At 46.1% G+C, this 16,794-nt stretch overlaps 1 protein-coding gene across 5 annotated transcripts in view; it reads left to right on the top strand.

The window, feature by feature from the left end:
• Window positions 1–16,794, top strand: part of gse1b (Gse1 coiled-coil protein b) — a 643,131-nt gene that overhangs the window by 555,230 nt on the left and 71,107 nt on the right. For all 5 annotated transcript variants that reach the window (XM_070898265.1, XM_070898264.1, XM_070898263.1 and 2 more), the window contains one exon: window positions 8,956–9,155. In XM_070898265.1, the coding sequence (XP_070754366.1) occupies window positions 8,956–9,155 (200 nt within the window). The remainder of the gene's footprint in view (window positions 1–8,955; window positions 9,156–16,794) is intronic.

Below are 16,794 nucleotides of genomic sequence, written 5' to 3'. Positions count from 1 at the left end.
GGTAGGTTTTTAAGGAGGGCTGTAAAGGAGGAGAGAGGTTTACAGAGGGAATTCCAGGCTCAGGGCCAAGACGGCTGAAGACACGGTCGCCAATGGTGGGGCGAAGGGAGTGGGGTGTGGGGGTGCACGCAAGGCCAGAGTTAGCGAAATGCCGAGTTCTCAGAGTTGCAGAGCTGGAACAAAGCTCTTACTTTCAGAGTAAGTGATGCACAAAATAAAAAATCTGTGATGCACTTGAACTTGTAACAAATCTTAATCCTGGGAATAAGCCTTGATTAAACAGTCAGGGGGGCCTCGCCGGGCATATTGGTTACTGCTGCCCATATAAGACAGAGGATCGATGCACATAGGACAGAAGGTCATTCAATAAATGGCCCATTTGGACACTCATCAAGCGGCAAATAACTGAAATAAGTCACTGGCTGATGAAGTGTCACTGTCTGGTCTTGTCTACTAATCTAACATGTTCGGCAGTGTGCTGTGTGCAGGATGAACACCAAAGCTGCTAGTTGTGGCTCTGCATCTGTCACTTTTAATCTAAATTTGTTCAATTAACTGCCTTATTTCTGTACGAAGGAGGTTAATTATGCAATTCATGTCCTTTCCAGCAGCACGCACTGAGAATTAAACTTCTAAACGAAGACCTTTTGAATCATTTAAATTCTGCTCCCATTTTAATACTATTGATTGCCAGGCTATCACAGACTCGAATAATGCCTTTTTTTTAACCCGGGGGGGATTAGTCTGCTAATTGTTGTTGGCCTTGGACTGACAAGATAAATTCACTGGCTTTTGAACTGATATCAACTGGTTCCTTTTCATTTTGAAATGTTTTTTGTTTAAAGCCTTTCTCCAGTGTTCTCGGAGAATCCATCCTTTCACACATGATGTTTTTAAAAGCTTTATATCCCTGGAGGATTCGATCCATTTCCAGGTAGTTACAAATCAGAGGTGAATCGAGGGATGTGTTTGATACTGGGCCTTATTAATTACCTACCTTCGGACAACCCTGTTACATGATTCCCTTTTATCTTTCCTCTAAGCTGTAAGGGTTTCTTTTTTTTTACCCCATACATTTATTCCTGTTAGATGAGAGAAAGCAGATATTGATTTAACGAAAGCACCAAGCCAGTTCACTTCATGAAGTCTAGAGGACGGCCTTTGATAATCATGCAGAGGGAATGCCTCAAAAAATGGCGGATGAAGGACATTTTTTAAAAAAAAAGAACTGAAATGCAAACATGTATTTTCTACGAGCACTTACGGTGCTGCCAAGGCCCAAGTGTTGCAGGTTTGATTTAAATGGTATCGTACGTTGGCCTTTGTGGTGAGACTCACATGGACTGGTTGGGCCGAATGGCCTGTTTCTGTGCTGTATAACCTATGTAATCCTATGTAAACGATTGTTATGATCGGGAATGCACTGCATGAATGGGTGTTGGAGCAGATTCATAAGAACATAAGAAATAGGAGCAGGGGTCAGCCATTCGGCCCCTCGAGCCTGCTGAGCAACAGCATTAACTTTCAAAAGGGAATTGGATATTTACCTGAAAAGAAAAGAAGAATGCAGGGCTGTGGGGAAGGAGCAGAGGAGTGGGACTAATTAGATAGCTCGATGGGCCAAGTGGCCTCCTGTGCTGTAAGATTCTGGGACTTCATACAACCTCGGAGTACCCAGATTGTAGGCCACACTCACTGTCAACTTGGGTAAGTTAGTAACACTCTGGGACAGAAGGTGCTGTGTCCATCATCATAAGAACATAAGAAATAGGAACAGGAATAGGCCATACGGGCCCTCGAGCCTGCTCCGCCATTCAATAAGACCATGGCTGATCTGATCATGGACTCGGCTCCACTTCCCTGCCCGCTCCCCATAACCCCTTATCCCCTTATCGTTTAAGAAACTGTCTATTTCTGTCTTCAATTTATTCAATGTCCCAGCTTCCACAGCTCTCTGAGCCAGCGAATTCTACAGATTTACAACCCTCAGAGAAGAAATTTCTCCTCATCTCTGTTTTAAATGGGCAGCCCCTTATTCTAAGATTATGCCCTCTAGTTCTAGTCTCCCCCATCAGTGGAAACATCCTCTCTGCATCCACGATGTCAAGCCCTCTCATAATCTTATACGTTTCGATAAGATTGTTGTCTGTAATGTACCTATGAATGACTCCACGAGGCAATGTGTTGTACTCAAACTGTAGTGACCTTGGTCCTTTATTTGTAACTCCAGAGTAAGGCACAAGCATGGTGAGCAGCCTTTTATACTGGGCCCTGCACACCTATGCAGGTGACCCTCAGGTCTCCTACTGCAGTGCCCTTTGGTGGACAGCCTCTGCCACAGGGGCAGGAAACCCCAGTCTCCACCAGTTGCACCCTCTAGTGGTGCCAGCATAGTATATACACAGTGTAAACCTTATTGATAGTACATCAGGTAACAAGTCTCCATCTTATGCAACTATACAGTGACTACACAGAGAGTATATCTATAGTCTGCATTTATAAGAAAGATCACCTCTCATTCTTCTGAATTCCAATGAGTAGAGGCCCAACCTACTCGACCTTTCCTCATAAGTCAACCCACTCACCCCCGGAATCAACCTAGTGAACCTTCTCTGAACTGCCTCCAAAGCAAGTATATCCTTTTCGTAAATATGGAAACCCAAGCTGCACGCAGTATTCCAGGTGTGGCCTCACCAATACCTTATATAGCTGCAGCAAGACTTCCCTGCTTTTATACTCCATCCCCTTTGCAATAAAGGCCAAGATACCATTGGCCTTCCTGATCACTTGCTGTACCTGCATACTAACCTTTTGTGTTTCATGCACAAGTACCCCCAGGTCCTGCTGTACTGCAGCACTTTGCAATCTTTCTCCATTTAAATAATAACTTGCTCTTTGATTTTTTTTCTGACGAAATGCATGACCTCACACTTTCCGACATTATACTCCATCTGCCAAATTTTAGCCCACTCACTTAGCCTGTCTATGTCCTTTTGCAGATTTTTTGTGTCCTCCTCACACATTGCTTTTCCTTCCATTTTTGTATCGTCAGCAAACTATCATCATAGGCAGTCTATCGAAACGAGGATGACTTGCTTCCTCGCCAAAAAGAGATGAGTTCACAGGTGTTTCAATGAAAGACCTAATATTCTGAGGTTCCGAACTACATTTTGAAGGGAGGAAGATGCCTGTGCGTGGGTCTTTTTAATGTGTGGTTGCCATTGCACACCAGCCACCACACGGGCTTGACAGTTAGGTCTTGGTCGAGTGGCAAGCGTTAACCAAGACGACTGGAGACCAGCTCTGCTGCACGGTGACAGTCCCAAATAAAAGTGTCCTCACACATGTATTTCCCCAAGTGACTCCCTTGATGGAAGGAGGCGGGCCCCAGCACAAGGATCCAATGCCTTGCAACAGGGATCAGTCCCTGTGCTCCCATCAACAGCCCAACCTGAGAGCGGAAGCTGACCGACCGCGGGGATGGATGCGAGGGCCAGCCAACCAACGCCAGCCGTAGGCCTACCGCTCGCCCACCGCACCTGCCAATTGGGAGAGACTGGCCAATGGCGGAGGCGGGACTTGCGCTGTCAGGCTGAGGTGAGCGCCATTTCCCCGGGAGCCCGCCCGCCCGCGAAAGCGCTGCCCAGTTCCGGCCGTGTCCAACCCCCATATCATCAACACCTGCGGTTTAATTTAATTTAGGGTTTAATGACAAGTTTATGAATGTCTGAAGGGCTTTCTACTGTATTTTGACACGACGGTAACGCAGGTATCCCTGGCCCCTGGTTTTAGCTGCAATGTTCCACATTTGACTTGCAGCCAGCTACACAAGGCTTGCGCCTCGGGAACCCGTTGCCATGAGTACAATGCGGACGGCACTGAGCCCAGCTCTGAAACATCGCATCCCTCGCCATCTTTAACTGTCAAACTGTTGCACTGGCATTCGCGGTCTGACACAAGGTTGTTCAGTTAGTTCGTTTGGCTACTCGCCACATGTGGTGGGCTACGAATTCAGATATGGGTAAGTCCAGGAAATACAAAGTGAAGAACAGACACCGTTGTGGGGCATGTGATCGCAATGATCCTATTCCCACACCGTACAAATGTGAACTTTAACCTTTTTGTGCACTTGCTGGTGAAATGGTCTGACGAAAAGCAGAGTGTTTTTTTTGATTGTTGCGAGTGCTTTACTCCCTCGGTTTGTTTGATGGTAGATGTTTGTTCAGTAAATATACACGTGAAGTGCAATTACCTGTATTGTGAGTGGCTGTTGGGCATTTTCAACATAAATTAGATTGAATAGATTGGGCCTATCCTCGCTGGAGTTTAGAAGAATGAGAGGCGATCTCATTGAGATATATAAGATTCTGAGGGGGATTGACAGGGTAGATGCTGAGAGGCTGTTTCCCCAGGCTGGAGAATTAGAACTAGGGGTCACAGTCTCAGGATAAAGGGTCAGCCTTTTAAGAACATAAGAAATAGGAGCAGGAGTAGGCCATTTGGCCCCTCGAGCCTGCTCCACCATTCAATAAGATCATGGCTGATCTGATCACGGACTTAGCTCCACTTTCCTGCCCACTCCCCATTCCCTTATTGCTCAAAAATCTGTCTACCTCCACCTTAAATATATTTAATGACCCACCTCCATAGCTCTCTGGTGCAGAAAATTCCACAGATTTACAACCCTCAGAGAAGAAATTCCTCCTCATTTCTGTTTTAAATGAGCGGCCCCTTATTCTGAGACTATGTCCCCTAGTTTTAGTTTCCCCTACGAGTGGAAATATCCTCTCTGCATCCACCTTGTCGAGCCCCCTCATTATCTTATATGTTTCAATAAGATCACCTCTCATTCTTCTGAACTCCAATGAGTAGAGGCCCAACCTACTCAACCTTTCCTCATAAGTCAACCCCCTCATCTCCAGAATCAACCTAGTGAACCTTTTCTGAACTGCCTCCAATGCAATTACATCCTTCCTTAAATATGGAGACCAAAACTAGTGCAGTACTCTAGGTGTGGCCTCACCAATACCCTGTACAGTTGTAGCAGGACTTCTCTGCTTTTATACTCCATCCCCCTTGCAATAAAGGCCAACATTACATTTGCCTTCCTGATTACTTGCTGTACCTGAATACTAACTTTTTGTGTTTCATGCACAAGGACCCCCAGGTCTCTCTGTACTGCAGCACTTTGCAATTTTTCTCCATTTAAATTATAATTTGCTTTTCTATTTTTTCTGCCAAAGTGGATAACTTCATATTTTCCCACATTATACTCCATCTGCCAAATTTTTGCCCACTCACTTAGCCTGTCTCTATCTGAGATGAGGAGGAATTTCCTCACTCAAATGGTGATGAATCTTTGGAATTCACTACCCCAGAGGACTGTGGATGCTGAGTCGTTGAGTAGATTCAAGGCTGAGATAGATTTTTGGACTCGTGCGGAACCAAGGGATAGGGGGATCAGGTGGGAAAGTGAAGTTGAGGTCAAAGATCAGCCATGATCTTATTGAATGGCGGAGCAGGCTTGAAGCGTCGCATGGCCTACTCCTGCTCCATGTTCTTATGTTCTAAGTTGGGTGCTAAAACGGTGTCGCTGTGGCTAATCAATTTCTGTTGGACAACACTGGTACAGGACTAATGTGCAGAATGGGCATTTGGGTGAAGTACTGGAGAGTCATCATGGAACTGTACCATGATTCATCACCATCTTTTGGGAGAGACGGGGGAGAAACTTGAAATGCAAAATGGACACAGTAGTCAATTGTCAGCATTATATCATTCCAGCAGTGACTCACCCATTTCTGTTCATGCAGCATAATGTGAGGGGGGAAAAGTGATTACTGTTTCACATTTTATTTACTTTGGCACATTTTGTTTCCTGTGTTTGTGATTTATATTCAGCTGTTGGGCTCAGTGCTGCTCACTCTGTCAGGCACATCCATGTCTGCCTCCAAACCTGGAGTATTAAAAAAATAAACCCGCAAACCATCCAAAACAAATGCCCGGAGATTTCCGGCTGTTCCCAAGTTGTTTCCAATGTAAATGAAACTTCCTGAAAACTGTGAGCGGGGGTTCCATGTTGCTTCAAGGTGATTTTTGGTTTTCAGAAATGGAATGCAGTCCCTCCCCACCCACCGGTTTCTCTGCTCCGGAAGCTAACGACTCACGGGAACAAGCCCATTGAGTTTGCTCCGTCCGCCATTTTGTTTTCCCAAGGAAGGCCTTCCTTTTTCGTGACAATTCCCCATCCCGTTTCTCCATATCCCTAATCACCCATCCAGGGGATTTCGCTCAATTGACTTTGCATCTATTGCCTTGTATTTAGATTGAAGTACCAATCCACTGACGGATGCGAGGGAGCGTGTGACTTTTTTGTATTGAAAAGAGCAGGCTTAAGGGGTGACCTTCCAGAGGTCTTTAAAATTCTGAGAGGTTTTGATGGAGTAGACACACACAGAGAATGTTTTCACATGTGGGGAAGAGCAAAACTAGAGGCCATCTATATAAGATAGTCACCAAGAAATCAAATGGGGATTTCAGAAGCAACATTTTTACCCAGAGAGTAGCAAGAATGTGGAACTCGCTACCACAGGGAGTGGTTGAAGCAAATAGTGTAGATGTATTTAAGGGGAGGCTCGATAAGCACATGAGACAGGAGAGAATAGAGGGTTATGCTGATAGATTTAGATGAGGAAAGACGGGAGGAGGCTCGATTGGAGCATAAACAGGGCATGAATGTTGGGCTGACTGGCCTGTTTCTGTATATAATCCTGTGTAAGCTGTGAAATGTCTGATTTCTGAGAGTACAGTTCTGTTGGTGGGTCGTTAATTCGAGCGAACATCGAGCCTTGTCCTGTTCGCGGAATTTTTATATTTTGTTGCAGTGAGGTTGTCACCGGTGAAAGTCACTGGGCCCAAAATTCCGAGGGTCCCATTCTGCCAGCGGAGCTTGCCATACCGATCCCGTGCCAAGATGTGGGAAACTGGGGGTGGGGGGGGGGGGGGGGGGTTCATTATTGCAATCGTGGTGTGCAACCTGCACCTGTAAGGGTGTACCAGAGGCGCCTGCTGTGTTCTATCTGTTCCGGCCAGGAAATCGGCCCGGTCCCGGCCTGCCATTGGCTGGGACCATTGGAGGGAGCAGCGTGCGGCGGTACACCACTGCAGGGAGCAGCGCGTGCTGCTGCAGGAGGGCGACGGCTACCAAGCCAGGTCGACGATTGCAGTGCGGGCAGGTACAGCAGGAGGGGCAAAGGAACGTCATGAGTCCGTAGAGGGAAGTGAGCGGGGCCCAGAAGAGCCGAGGGCCCAGGGGCAGCACGAGCCAGCTCACACTGTGGTATGTCTGCACGCTCCGTCCATGCAGCAGAGCTGGTCTCCAGTCCTCTTGGGTAATCCTTGTTGCTGGACCAAGACCTAGTTCTGTCAAGCCCGTGTTAAAAAAAAATCCACCCACAGGCATCTTCCACCATTCACAATGTAGTTCGGGATCTGGAATATTAGGTCCTTCATTCAAACACCTGTGAACTCATCCCTTTTTGGCGTGGAAGCAAGTCATCCTCGCTTCGAGGGACTGCCTATGATGATGATGATGAGAGGATGGACTGGTCCACAGCCGCTCTCCTGGGGAAGAACTCAGCGCCATTTTTGAGGCAGGGGTTCAGAAGAGTTATTCTGATGTGCTTCTAAGAGAGCGAACCCTTATATTTAAAGATAATCAATCCTCTCTCGGACCAATTACCTTGTCGTGCAAACTTGTTGGGGGCGGGTTTGGGGGTTGGCTATCCTTGGCTTGAAGGGAGCTCACACCAGCCCCACTTAGTGAGGGTTCACTTGGGCCTTATAAGAGTGTGATGGGTGTAATTAATTCGCTGCACATTTAACGTGGGATGTAATTCACACGTGCTCCCTGATTGAGCGCCTTTTCTACAAAGGCTTCACGAACAAAAGGCATTCTGGCCTTCACGTTCCATCTATATTTCATAGAAGGTACAACACACAAACAGGCCCTTTGGCCCAGCTGGTCCATGCCAGTGTTTATGCTCCATACAAACCTCCTCCCACCTTACTTTACCTCACCCTGTCAGCATATCCTTCGATTCCTTTCTCCCTCATGTGTTTAGCTAAATACATCTATGCTATTTGCCTCAACTACTCCCTGTGGTAGCGAGTTCCACATTCTTGCCACCCTCTGGCTAAAGAAGCTGCTTCTTAATTCCGCATTGGCCCCTAGTTTTAGTAATTCTATGTAATCTGTATTTTTAACTTTCAATTTTAAATCCTGAAGATCTCTCGTGGCTTCTCGAGCACTGAGACCGGAGAATTACTTCAGCAAAGACATCGAGGCTTGTGTTGAGATGGAATGGGTCACCAGGACTGGGTTCTCATTAATGGGAATGATGTGTGACTGAAAGGATATCGTCGCTTCCCTCAACTTTTAAATGAGGCCAAGTTTGATCTTTTAAATGTCAGCTTGGCTCGGTTGGGAGTCAGAAGGTTATGGGTTAAGGCCCACTCCAAGACTTTGACTGGGTAATCCAAGCTGCTGTACCAGTGTAGCATGGAGGGAGTGCTGCATTGTTAAAGGTGCCATCCTGCGAATGAGGTGTTAAGGTTAGGCCCCACCTCCCTATTCAGCTATTATTGGGAATAGGTAGTTCTGCTGGTGTTTAGTCCAATACACCTCAGTCGAGAAATACGATTGGTGCCTCTTTTTGTGATGCTCCCCACGATGGAACAGCCCGCCAACATTCATAGAATGACACAGAATTGACAGCACAACTGGTCATTCATATCGGGGTTCATTTGTGGCAACTTGCTGTGTGCAAAATAGCTGCTGCACTTTCCTACCTACAATATAAGGTGCTGTATAAATATAAGTCTTTTGGAAATAAGGCATTTGACAGAACTATTATTTGAACATTTTGTGTTTTTTTTTTAAATTTCGTTTTCCAGGTTCTTCGATAAGCAGCGAGTCCTCGCCAGTCTCTTCGCCAGCAACCAATCACAGCTCTCCTGCCAGCACACCCAAAAGAGGCCCGATTGGACCCATCCTTGTCCCAACCGCTGGCCACAGTGTTCCTAGTACTCCCCCCGTGGTGACGATTGCGCCGACGAAAACCGTTAATGGACTTTGGCGGAGTGAAAGCAGACAGGTGAGTGCCTGGAAGCAACTTGGGCTCGAGCAACTTGAACTATTGCCCCTGAGCTGCGCTTCTCGGGAGCCAAATTTGAGGAATTAAAATGGAGAAAAGATTGGTTCAGTACGGCAATTCGGATCCTCGGTCTCTCATAGTCTCTCTTGTGAGTGTGACGATCTCGGTGATTTGCATTCCCAAACAAGTAAGCCGCACGTGAAGGGAGTGTGCATTGGGGGACAGGCTTACAGCGTTGTAGCCCAATTCTCTGCAGTGCTCCCTTTAGGCCGCGCAGCACTCTGCAGCACCCGCACAGCTGGCTTCTATATAGGAAAACCTGCGCGTGTGCGGTATTTTGGAATGGGCCACGCAGCCCCTTAAAGGGACCGCGCACCCCCCCCCAAAAATTAAAGAAAACATTGCGTCTCTGTCCCCACATCCCCAGCGAGCACTGCTTCCCACTGGGAGTTAGCTCTCGTATTCACTGAATACGCTGATCCATAAACAAATGAGGCTGACGGTTTCTCCCATCAGTGCTCCTTTGGTGCTTGTTTGCAACAGCAGCCTGGAATTGGGTCCAGTGCTGTTTCTCTCTTTCTGTTCAGGCCGGGAGATTTCAGGGCTCATTTTCTGACGTCGCGCTCTGGGCGGGAAGCCTGGCCAGTTTCGTGGCATGGTTGCTGTCCAGTGTGACGCATGCTGAAACCATGTGAGGACATCGGCCATGACTCTCCCAACCGCTCAAGAGGTCCTAGGCTCAAGCCTCTGGACTCGGGCCTGGCCAGGGTCAGCTGTTCTACAGCTCTACTTGCTCAGAGACCCTAGTGATGATACTAATTAGAAAGAAAGACTTGCATTTATATAGCGCCTTTCACAAACTCAGGATGTCCCAAAGCGCTTTACAGCCAATGAAGTACTTTTGGAGTGTAGTCACTGTTGTAATGTTGTAAACGCGGCAGCTAATATGTGCACAGCAAGCCCCCACAAACAGTAATGTGATAATGATCAGAAAATCTGTTTTAACGATGTTGATTGAGAGGTAGATATTGACCAGGACACCGGGATAAACTCCCCTGCTCTTCTTCGAAATAGTGCCATGGGATCTTTTACGTCCACCCGAGAGAGCAGACGGGGCCTCGGTTTAATGGCTCATCCGAAAGGCAGCACCTCCAACAATGCATCGCTCCCTCAGCACTGCACTGGAGTGTCAGTCTAGATTTTAGTGCTCAAGTCTCTGGAGAGTGGCACTTGAACCCACAACCTTTGAGGCGATTAGGTGATCGCCAGGGTTTTAACGCTTTGCGTTATCTAACTAATGGAGGAGAAAGTTGGAAATTTAGATTCCAGCGCAGTTCCCCATTAGTGCAAGGTGAATGCACACACAGCACAAGTCAGTTCTTAATGAATTAATCAAATTATCACCCTGCTACACTGGGAGCAACAGAATTCAATGTTCCAGCTAATTGTATTATTAGGATCCTGCTCACTAAAGCAAATCAGTTCAGATGGTTGAGAGTAAACAAAAAAAAGTAGTTTCCATGTCTCGGTCTGTGCATGAAAGGGTTGCATTAATAAGAGGAGCTTGACTGAACTGGTAGTGCCATAACAAACATACGGTTATAATTCTGATGGAAAATGGCTGATGCAAATATTTGTTTTTTTTCTCCCAAAGAATAATTGATTCTCTGGGGTCCAAAAGCAAGCAGAATTTGCTTGCCTTTATCTGATTTGCATTCAGGTAATCCAATCAGAAGAGTATTCTTTCGGTGGTGCATGCATCGAAGTTTCTCGATTGTTGTCAGAAATTTATTGAATTTTAAATTAAAAGATGCAGGCATAACTCTGCCGTCAGTGTACAGACCCTGCAGGGACCAGTTGTACATGTGGATTCTCGAAAGGGGAGGGGAAGGGAGCTCGGAGTTGCTCTTAAGGCGTGATAAATTGTTCCATTTTGCAAAGCTCTTGGGTTCCGAAGCTCAAATATTGCAATCATTTTTGAAGTGTTTTTAACGACCGAATTAGCTTCAGTTGCTGTGGTGAAGTGATCCAATGGGAATGAAATCTTTATTTAGAAAAAATGGTTTCTTCGTGTGTGTGTGTGTGTGTTTCTTGGAGTTCCACTCCTTGAAACCTTCAACCCCTCCCTCTGCCCCCCCCCCCCCCCAGTTTCTCGTTTCCTCTGTCGACTCATACTATGATACAGTTCTATGGGTGTGACCAACTCTTGAGACCATCAACCAAGAGGCCAGTCACCATTCGTAAAAATTGAAAATGAGTGTTTCCTGCTCGACTGTTTCACAGCACATCAGTGTTCCATGTCGCCAGGTCACGAGTTAATTTACAAGTCAACTCTATCCACAATAGCTGAGCTAGTCGGTTAGTATTATATAGAAAGAATATAGAGGCACTGGAGATAACTAATTATAAGGATGACAGCAGCAGGTTGAGGTTGCAACTATCTGGAAAAGGCTGAGCAGGCTGGAGCTCTTTTCTCAAGACACGAGAAAGTTGAGAGGTCACCTGATAGAGGTCTTTAAGATTGTGAAGGGGTTTGATAGGGTAGGCATGGAGTCCTAAACTAGTGGCCATCCAATGGAGTACTGAGAAGAAATATCTTTACCCAGATCGTGGTTACCAAGAGTAGTCGAGGCGAATAGCCGAGATGCATTCAAGGGGAAGCTAGATAAAACACATGAGGGAGAAAGGAGTAATGCTGATGGGTGAGGTAAAGTAAAGTGGGGGGAGGCTCGTGTGGAGCCTAAACACTGGCATAGACCAGTTGGGGCTGAATGGCCTGTTTCTGTGCTGTCACTTCTGTGAGTGTCGGCGGGCTGTTCAACCAGCGGGAGCATCACAAGAGAGGCCCCAATCATATTGTCTAGCAGAGGTCAGTGGCCGGCAATCAGCCAGTCCAGGGGCACTGTTGGCCCATTGCAGCAGTCCAAGTGTGGCTCGCACGGAGATGGGCTCACACAGTGTGGACCAGGGATGGAAGTTGGGACCCTCCTGATCTTGGGTGGCTCAGTGCCACACCAGGTGATCAAACACAGCACCAGTTCACCCCCTGAAACAATGGGGACTCTGAAAGCAAAAAGCTTGTTTGTGACACGTGCTAAAAATGAACCGTTGTACAGAATTCTATTTTGATCCAATAAAACATAGGCAAATGGAATGTCCAAGTATTTTATACAGTTTGTAATACTTGTCTCAGAATCTAAGTCTGACTAGAGATTTCAGTTGTCGGGTGCAGAATTAGTGGAATGGGATAATGACGAAAGCAGAACACTGCTGATGTTGGAAATCTGGAATATTAACAGAAACTGCTGGAAAACATTCAGCAGGGTGAAAGGAATAGAAGGTTATGCTGATAGGGTGATATAAAAACATAAATATAAAATATAAAAACAGATTGTAAGAGTTTCTACAGATACATAAAAAGAAAAAGATTGGTAAAGTAAATGTTGGTCCCCTAGAGGATGGGATTGGGGAATTAATAATGGGGAACAGGGAAATGGCAGAGGCGTTGAACAAATATTTTGTATGGGCCTTCACGGTAGAAGACACTAAAAACATCCCAATAGTGGATAATCAAGGGGCAATAGGGAGGGAGGAACTTATTACAATCACTAGCACTAAAGAAGTAGTACTCGGTAAAATAATGGGACTAAAGGCTTACCTGATGGCTTGCATCCTCGGGTCTTAAGAGAAGTGGCTGCATTGGTTGTAATCTACCAAAATTCCCTGGATTCTGGGGAGGTCCCAGCAGATTGGAAAATCGCAAATGTAATGCCCCTATTTAAAAAAAAAAGGAGGCAGACAGAAAGCAGGAAACTGTAGATCAGTTAGCCTAACATCGGTCGTTGGGAAAATGCTGGAGTCCATGATTAAGGAATCAGTAGCGGGACATTTGGAAAAGCATAATACAGTCAAGCAGAACCAGCATGGTTTTATGAAAGGGAAATCATGTTTGACAAATTTGATGGAGTAACGAGCAGGGTGGATAAGGGGGAACCAGTGGATGTGGTGTATTTGGATTTCCAGAAGGCATTCGATAAGGTGCCACATACGCAGTTACTGCACAAGATAAAAGTTCACGGGGTTGGGGATAATATATTAGCATGGATAGAGGATTGACTAACCATCAGAAAACAGAGAGTCGGGATAAATGGGTAATTTTCCAGCTGGCAAACATTAACTAGTGGGGTGCCGCAGGGATTGGTGCTGTGTCCTCAACTATTTACAATCTATATTAATGATTTGGATAAAGGGACCGAGTGTAATGTAGCCAAGTTTGCTGATGATACAAAGATGGGTGGGAAAACAAATTGTGAGGAGGGCACAACAAATCTGCAAAGGGATATAGACAGGTTAAGTGAGTGGGCAAAAATTTAGCAGATGGAGTATAATGTGGGAAAATATGAGGTTATCTATTTTGGCAGAAAAATAGAAAAGCAAATTATAATTTAAATGGAGAAAAATTGCAAAGTGCTGCAGCACAGAGGGACCTGGGGGTCCTTGTGCTTGAAACACAAAAAGTTAGTATGCAGGTACAGCAATAATCAGGAAGACAAATGGAATGTTGGCCTTTATTGCAAGGGGGATAGAGTATAAAAGCAGAGCAGTCCTGCTACAACTGTACAGGGTATTGGTGAGGCCACACCTAGAGTACTGCATACAGTTTTGGTCTCTGTATTTAAGGAAGGATATACTTGCATTGGAGGCTGGTCAGAGAAGGTTCACTAGGTTGATTCAGGAGATGAGGGGGTTGACTTATGAGGAAAGGTTGAGTAGGTTGGGCCTCTACTCATTGGAGTTCAGAAGAATGAGAGGTGATCCTATCGAAACATAAACGATAATGAGGGGGCTCGACAAGGTGGATGCAGAGAGAATATTTTACTAAAACTAGGGGATATAGTCTCAGAATAAGTGGCCGCCCATTTAAAACTGAGCTGAAGAGAAATTTCTTCTGAGGGTTGTAAATCTATGGAATTCTCTGCCCCAGAGAGCTGTGGAGGCTGGGTCATTGATTATATTTAAGGTGGAGATAGACAGAACTTTGAGCGATAAGGAAATAAAGGGTTATGGGGAGTGTGCGGGGAAGTGGAGCTAAGTCCGTGATCAGATCAGCCATGATCTTATTAAATGGCGGAGCAGACTCGAGGGGCCTATTCTTGCTCCTATTTCTTATGTTCTTATGTAGCGTGAGGTAAAGTAGGGTGGGAGGAGGCTCGTGTGGAACATAAATGCTGGCATAGACCAGTTGGGCCGAATTACCTGTTTCTGTGCTGTCAGCATCTGTGGAGAGAGATACAGAGTTAACGTTTCAGGTTAACCACCTTTTATCAGAACAGTTAAATTGTCATATTATGAGAGCTTTCCAGCTTGTATTGAGCATGGCCAACCACCATGCCGCCTCCCCCCCCCCCAGTGCCTTGTGGGTATTTGTGGGTTCCAATGTCCTAATACCAACCAAGTCTGTTGGAGAGAAGTGAACAATGTGACCTAAAACATGTTTTTCAAGTACATGCAAGTCATACACTTTCAAACTGGAGTCTAGGCCATCAGACTTCTGACTTCCTATCGTCAGATTTCTCTGTGATTCTCTGTACAGCTGGTGAGTGAAATGAGTTGCTCCCTCTCCAGCTCTTTGCTGGTGAGTGTGAGTTCCTCGTGCAGAACCATATCACTTAGCATTAGTCTGCTCGAGTTTGAAGGAAATGGTAAGATAACGTTTCATTTTTGATGATGTGAGTTCCCCATAAATTCCCCCCTATCCTCTTGCTCCTCCTTCCACCTCCAACTCCCTTAATCTCACTAACTCCCTTAATCTCACTAACTCCCTCAATCTCACCTCCACCCTCAGTCTCACTATCCCTTGATCTCACCAACTCCCTCGATCTCACCAACTCCCTCGATCTCACCAACTCCCTCGATCTCACCAACTCCCTCGATCTCACCAACTCCCTCGATCTCACCAACTCCCTCGATCTCACCTCCAACTCACAAATCCACCTTCCCCCACAGGTAACTAACTCGCTCTCCTCTTCTCCCCCCCCCCCCCCCTCCCATCTCTAACTCACAGTTTTACTTCCCTTCATCTTGTCCTTATCTCTTTCCAGCCAAACTCACTCAATCACACCTCCCTCTACCTCGAGTACATCCAACCTTACGTTCCCTGAGCCGACTGAGCTGAGTGATGTAGCACGCAGTGCCTCAGGAACAGAGTCTGGTTGTGGTAGGCTGAAAGTGGTGATCTGTTAAGGTAGCAGGACCACTGCTCTGGAAATTATCCCATTTTTCTGATCAATAACATTTTGTCTATTGGCGAAGAATCTCAAAAATTAGCCATTCTACCAATAATTTCGAATGAAAGAATACTGCCTCTTCTAAGGATTGAAAAACTCACCCAACAATAGGGTAGATCCACTTCCCAGGTTTAAAAAAAAAAAGAGACTTGCATTTATATAGCGCTTTTCATTACCTCAGGATGTCCCAAAGTGCTTTACAACCAATGAAGTACTTTAGAAGTGTAGTCACTGTTGTAATGCAGGAAATGCAGCAGCCAATTTGCACACAGCAAGCTCCCACAAGCAGCAACATGACAATCATAGAATGGTTACAGCACAGAAGGAGGCCATTCGGCCCGTCGAGCCCGTGTCGGCTCTCTGCAAGAGCACTTCAGCTAGTCCCACTCCCCCGCCCTTTCCCCATAGGCCTGCAAATTTCAAATAATTGGTTGTGGTGATGTTAATTGAGGGATAAATGTTGGCCAGGACAGCAGGGATAAATCTTCTTCTTCAAAATAGTGCCGTAAAATCTTCTACATCCACCTGAGAGGGCAGACGGAACGTTAGTTTAACGTCTCATCTGAAAGACGCGCCTCTGACTGTGCAGCACTCCCTCAGCACTGCAGTAGAGTGTCAGCCCACACTATGATATGTGTGCGAACTAGGTCCGTGCAGCAGAGCTGGTCTCCAGTCGTTTTGGTTAATCCATGCCACTGGAACAAGACCTAGCTCTGTCAAACCCGTGTGGTGGCTGGTGTGCAACGGCCACCACATGTTAAAAAAATCCACGCACAGGCATCTCCCACCCTTCAGAATGTAGTTTGGGACCTGGAATGTCAGGTGCTTCATTGAAACACCTGTGAACTCATCCCTTTTTGGTGTTGAAGCAAGTCATCCTCGATATGAGGGACCGCCTAAGAGAAGAGGGAGAGTCGGCCTAGATTTTTGTGCTCAAGTCTCGAGTAGGACTTTGAATCCACAACCTTCTGACTTGGAGGCGAGAGTGCGACCCACTGAGCCAAGGCTGATACATCACAGTAGTGTTAACTGGTGGAATAGTCTGCCAACTAGCACAGCTCGAGCTTTCAGCAGAGGAGCAGAATAAAGGCTTGCTCCAATGTAGGAGGAAGTCAATGTAGGAGGAAGCCCTCTCATCGTGCATTGATACCAATCCACTAAATCATTCTCGTGACTTCACTGACTCTTATATAACGAATAAAAGTCCAAAGGCAGCGGCCAGTGAAAATGGTCTGTACAGCAGCCAAGTCAGCCTCTATGTGTGTGGCTCCCTATTTGCATTCACTGTGCCTTGCCTTCAAAATCTGCTGTGTAAGGCCTCATGGTTAAGGAGTGACAGAGTGTACACTGTG

The sequence above is a fragment of the Pristiophorus japonicus genome, chromosome 13 (genome assembly GCF_044704955.1).
Source record: "Pristiophorus japonicus isolate sPriJap1 chromosome 13, sPriJap1.hap1, whole genome shotgun sequence".
NCBI classification, from domain to species: Eukaryota; Metazoa; Chordata; class Chondrichthyes; family Pristiophoridae; genus Pristiophorus; species Pristiophorus japonicus.
This window is presented reverse-complemented; position numbering and strand designations above follow the sequence as displayed.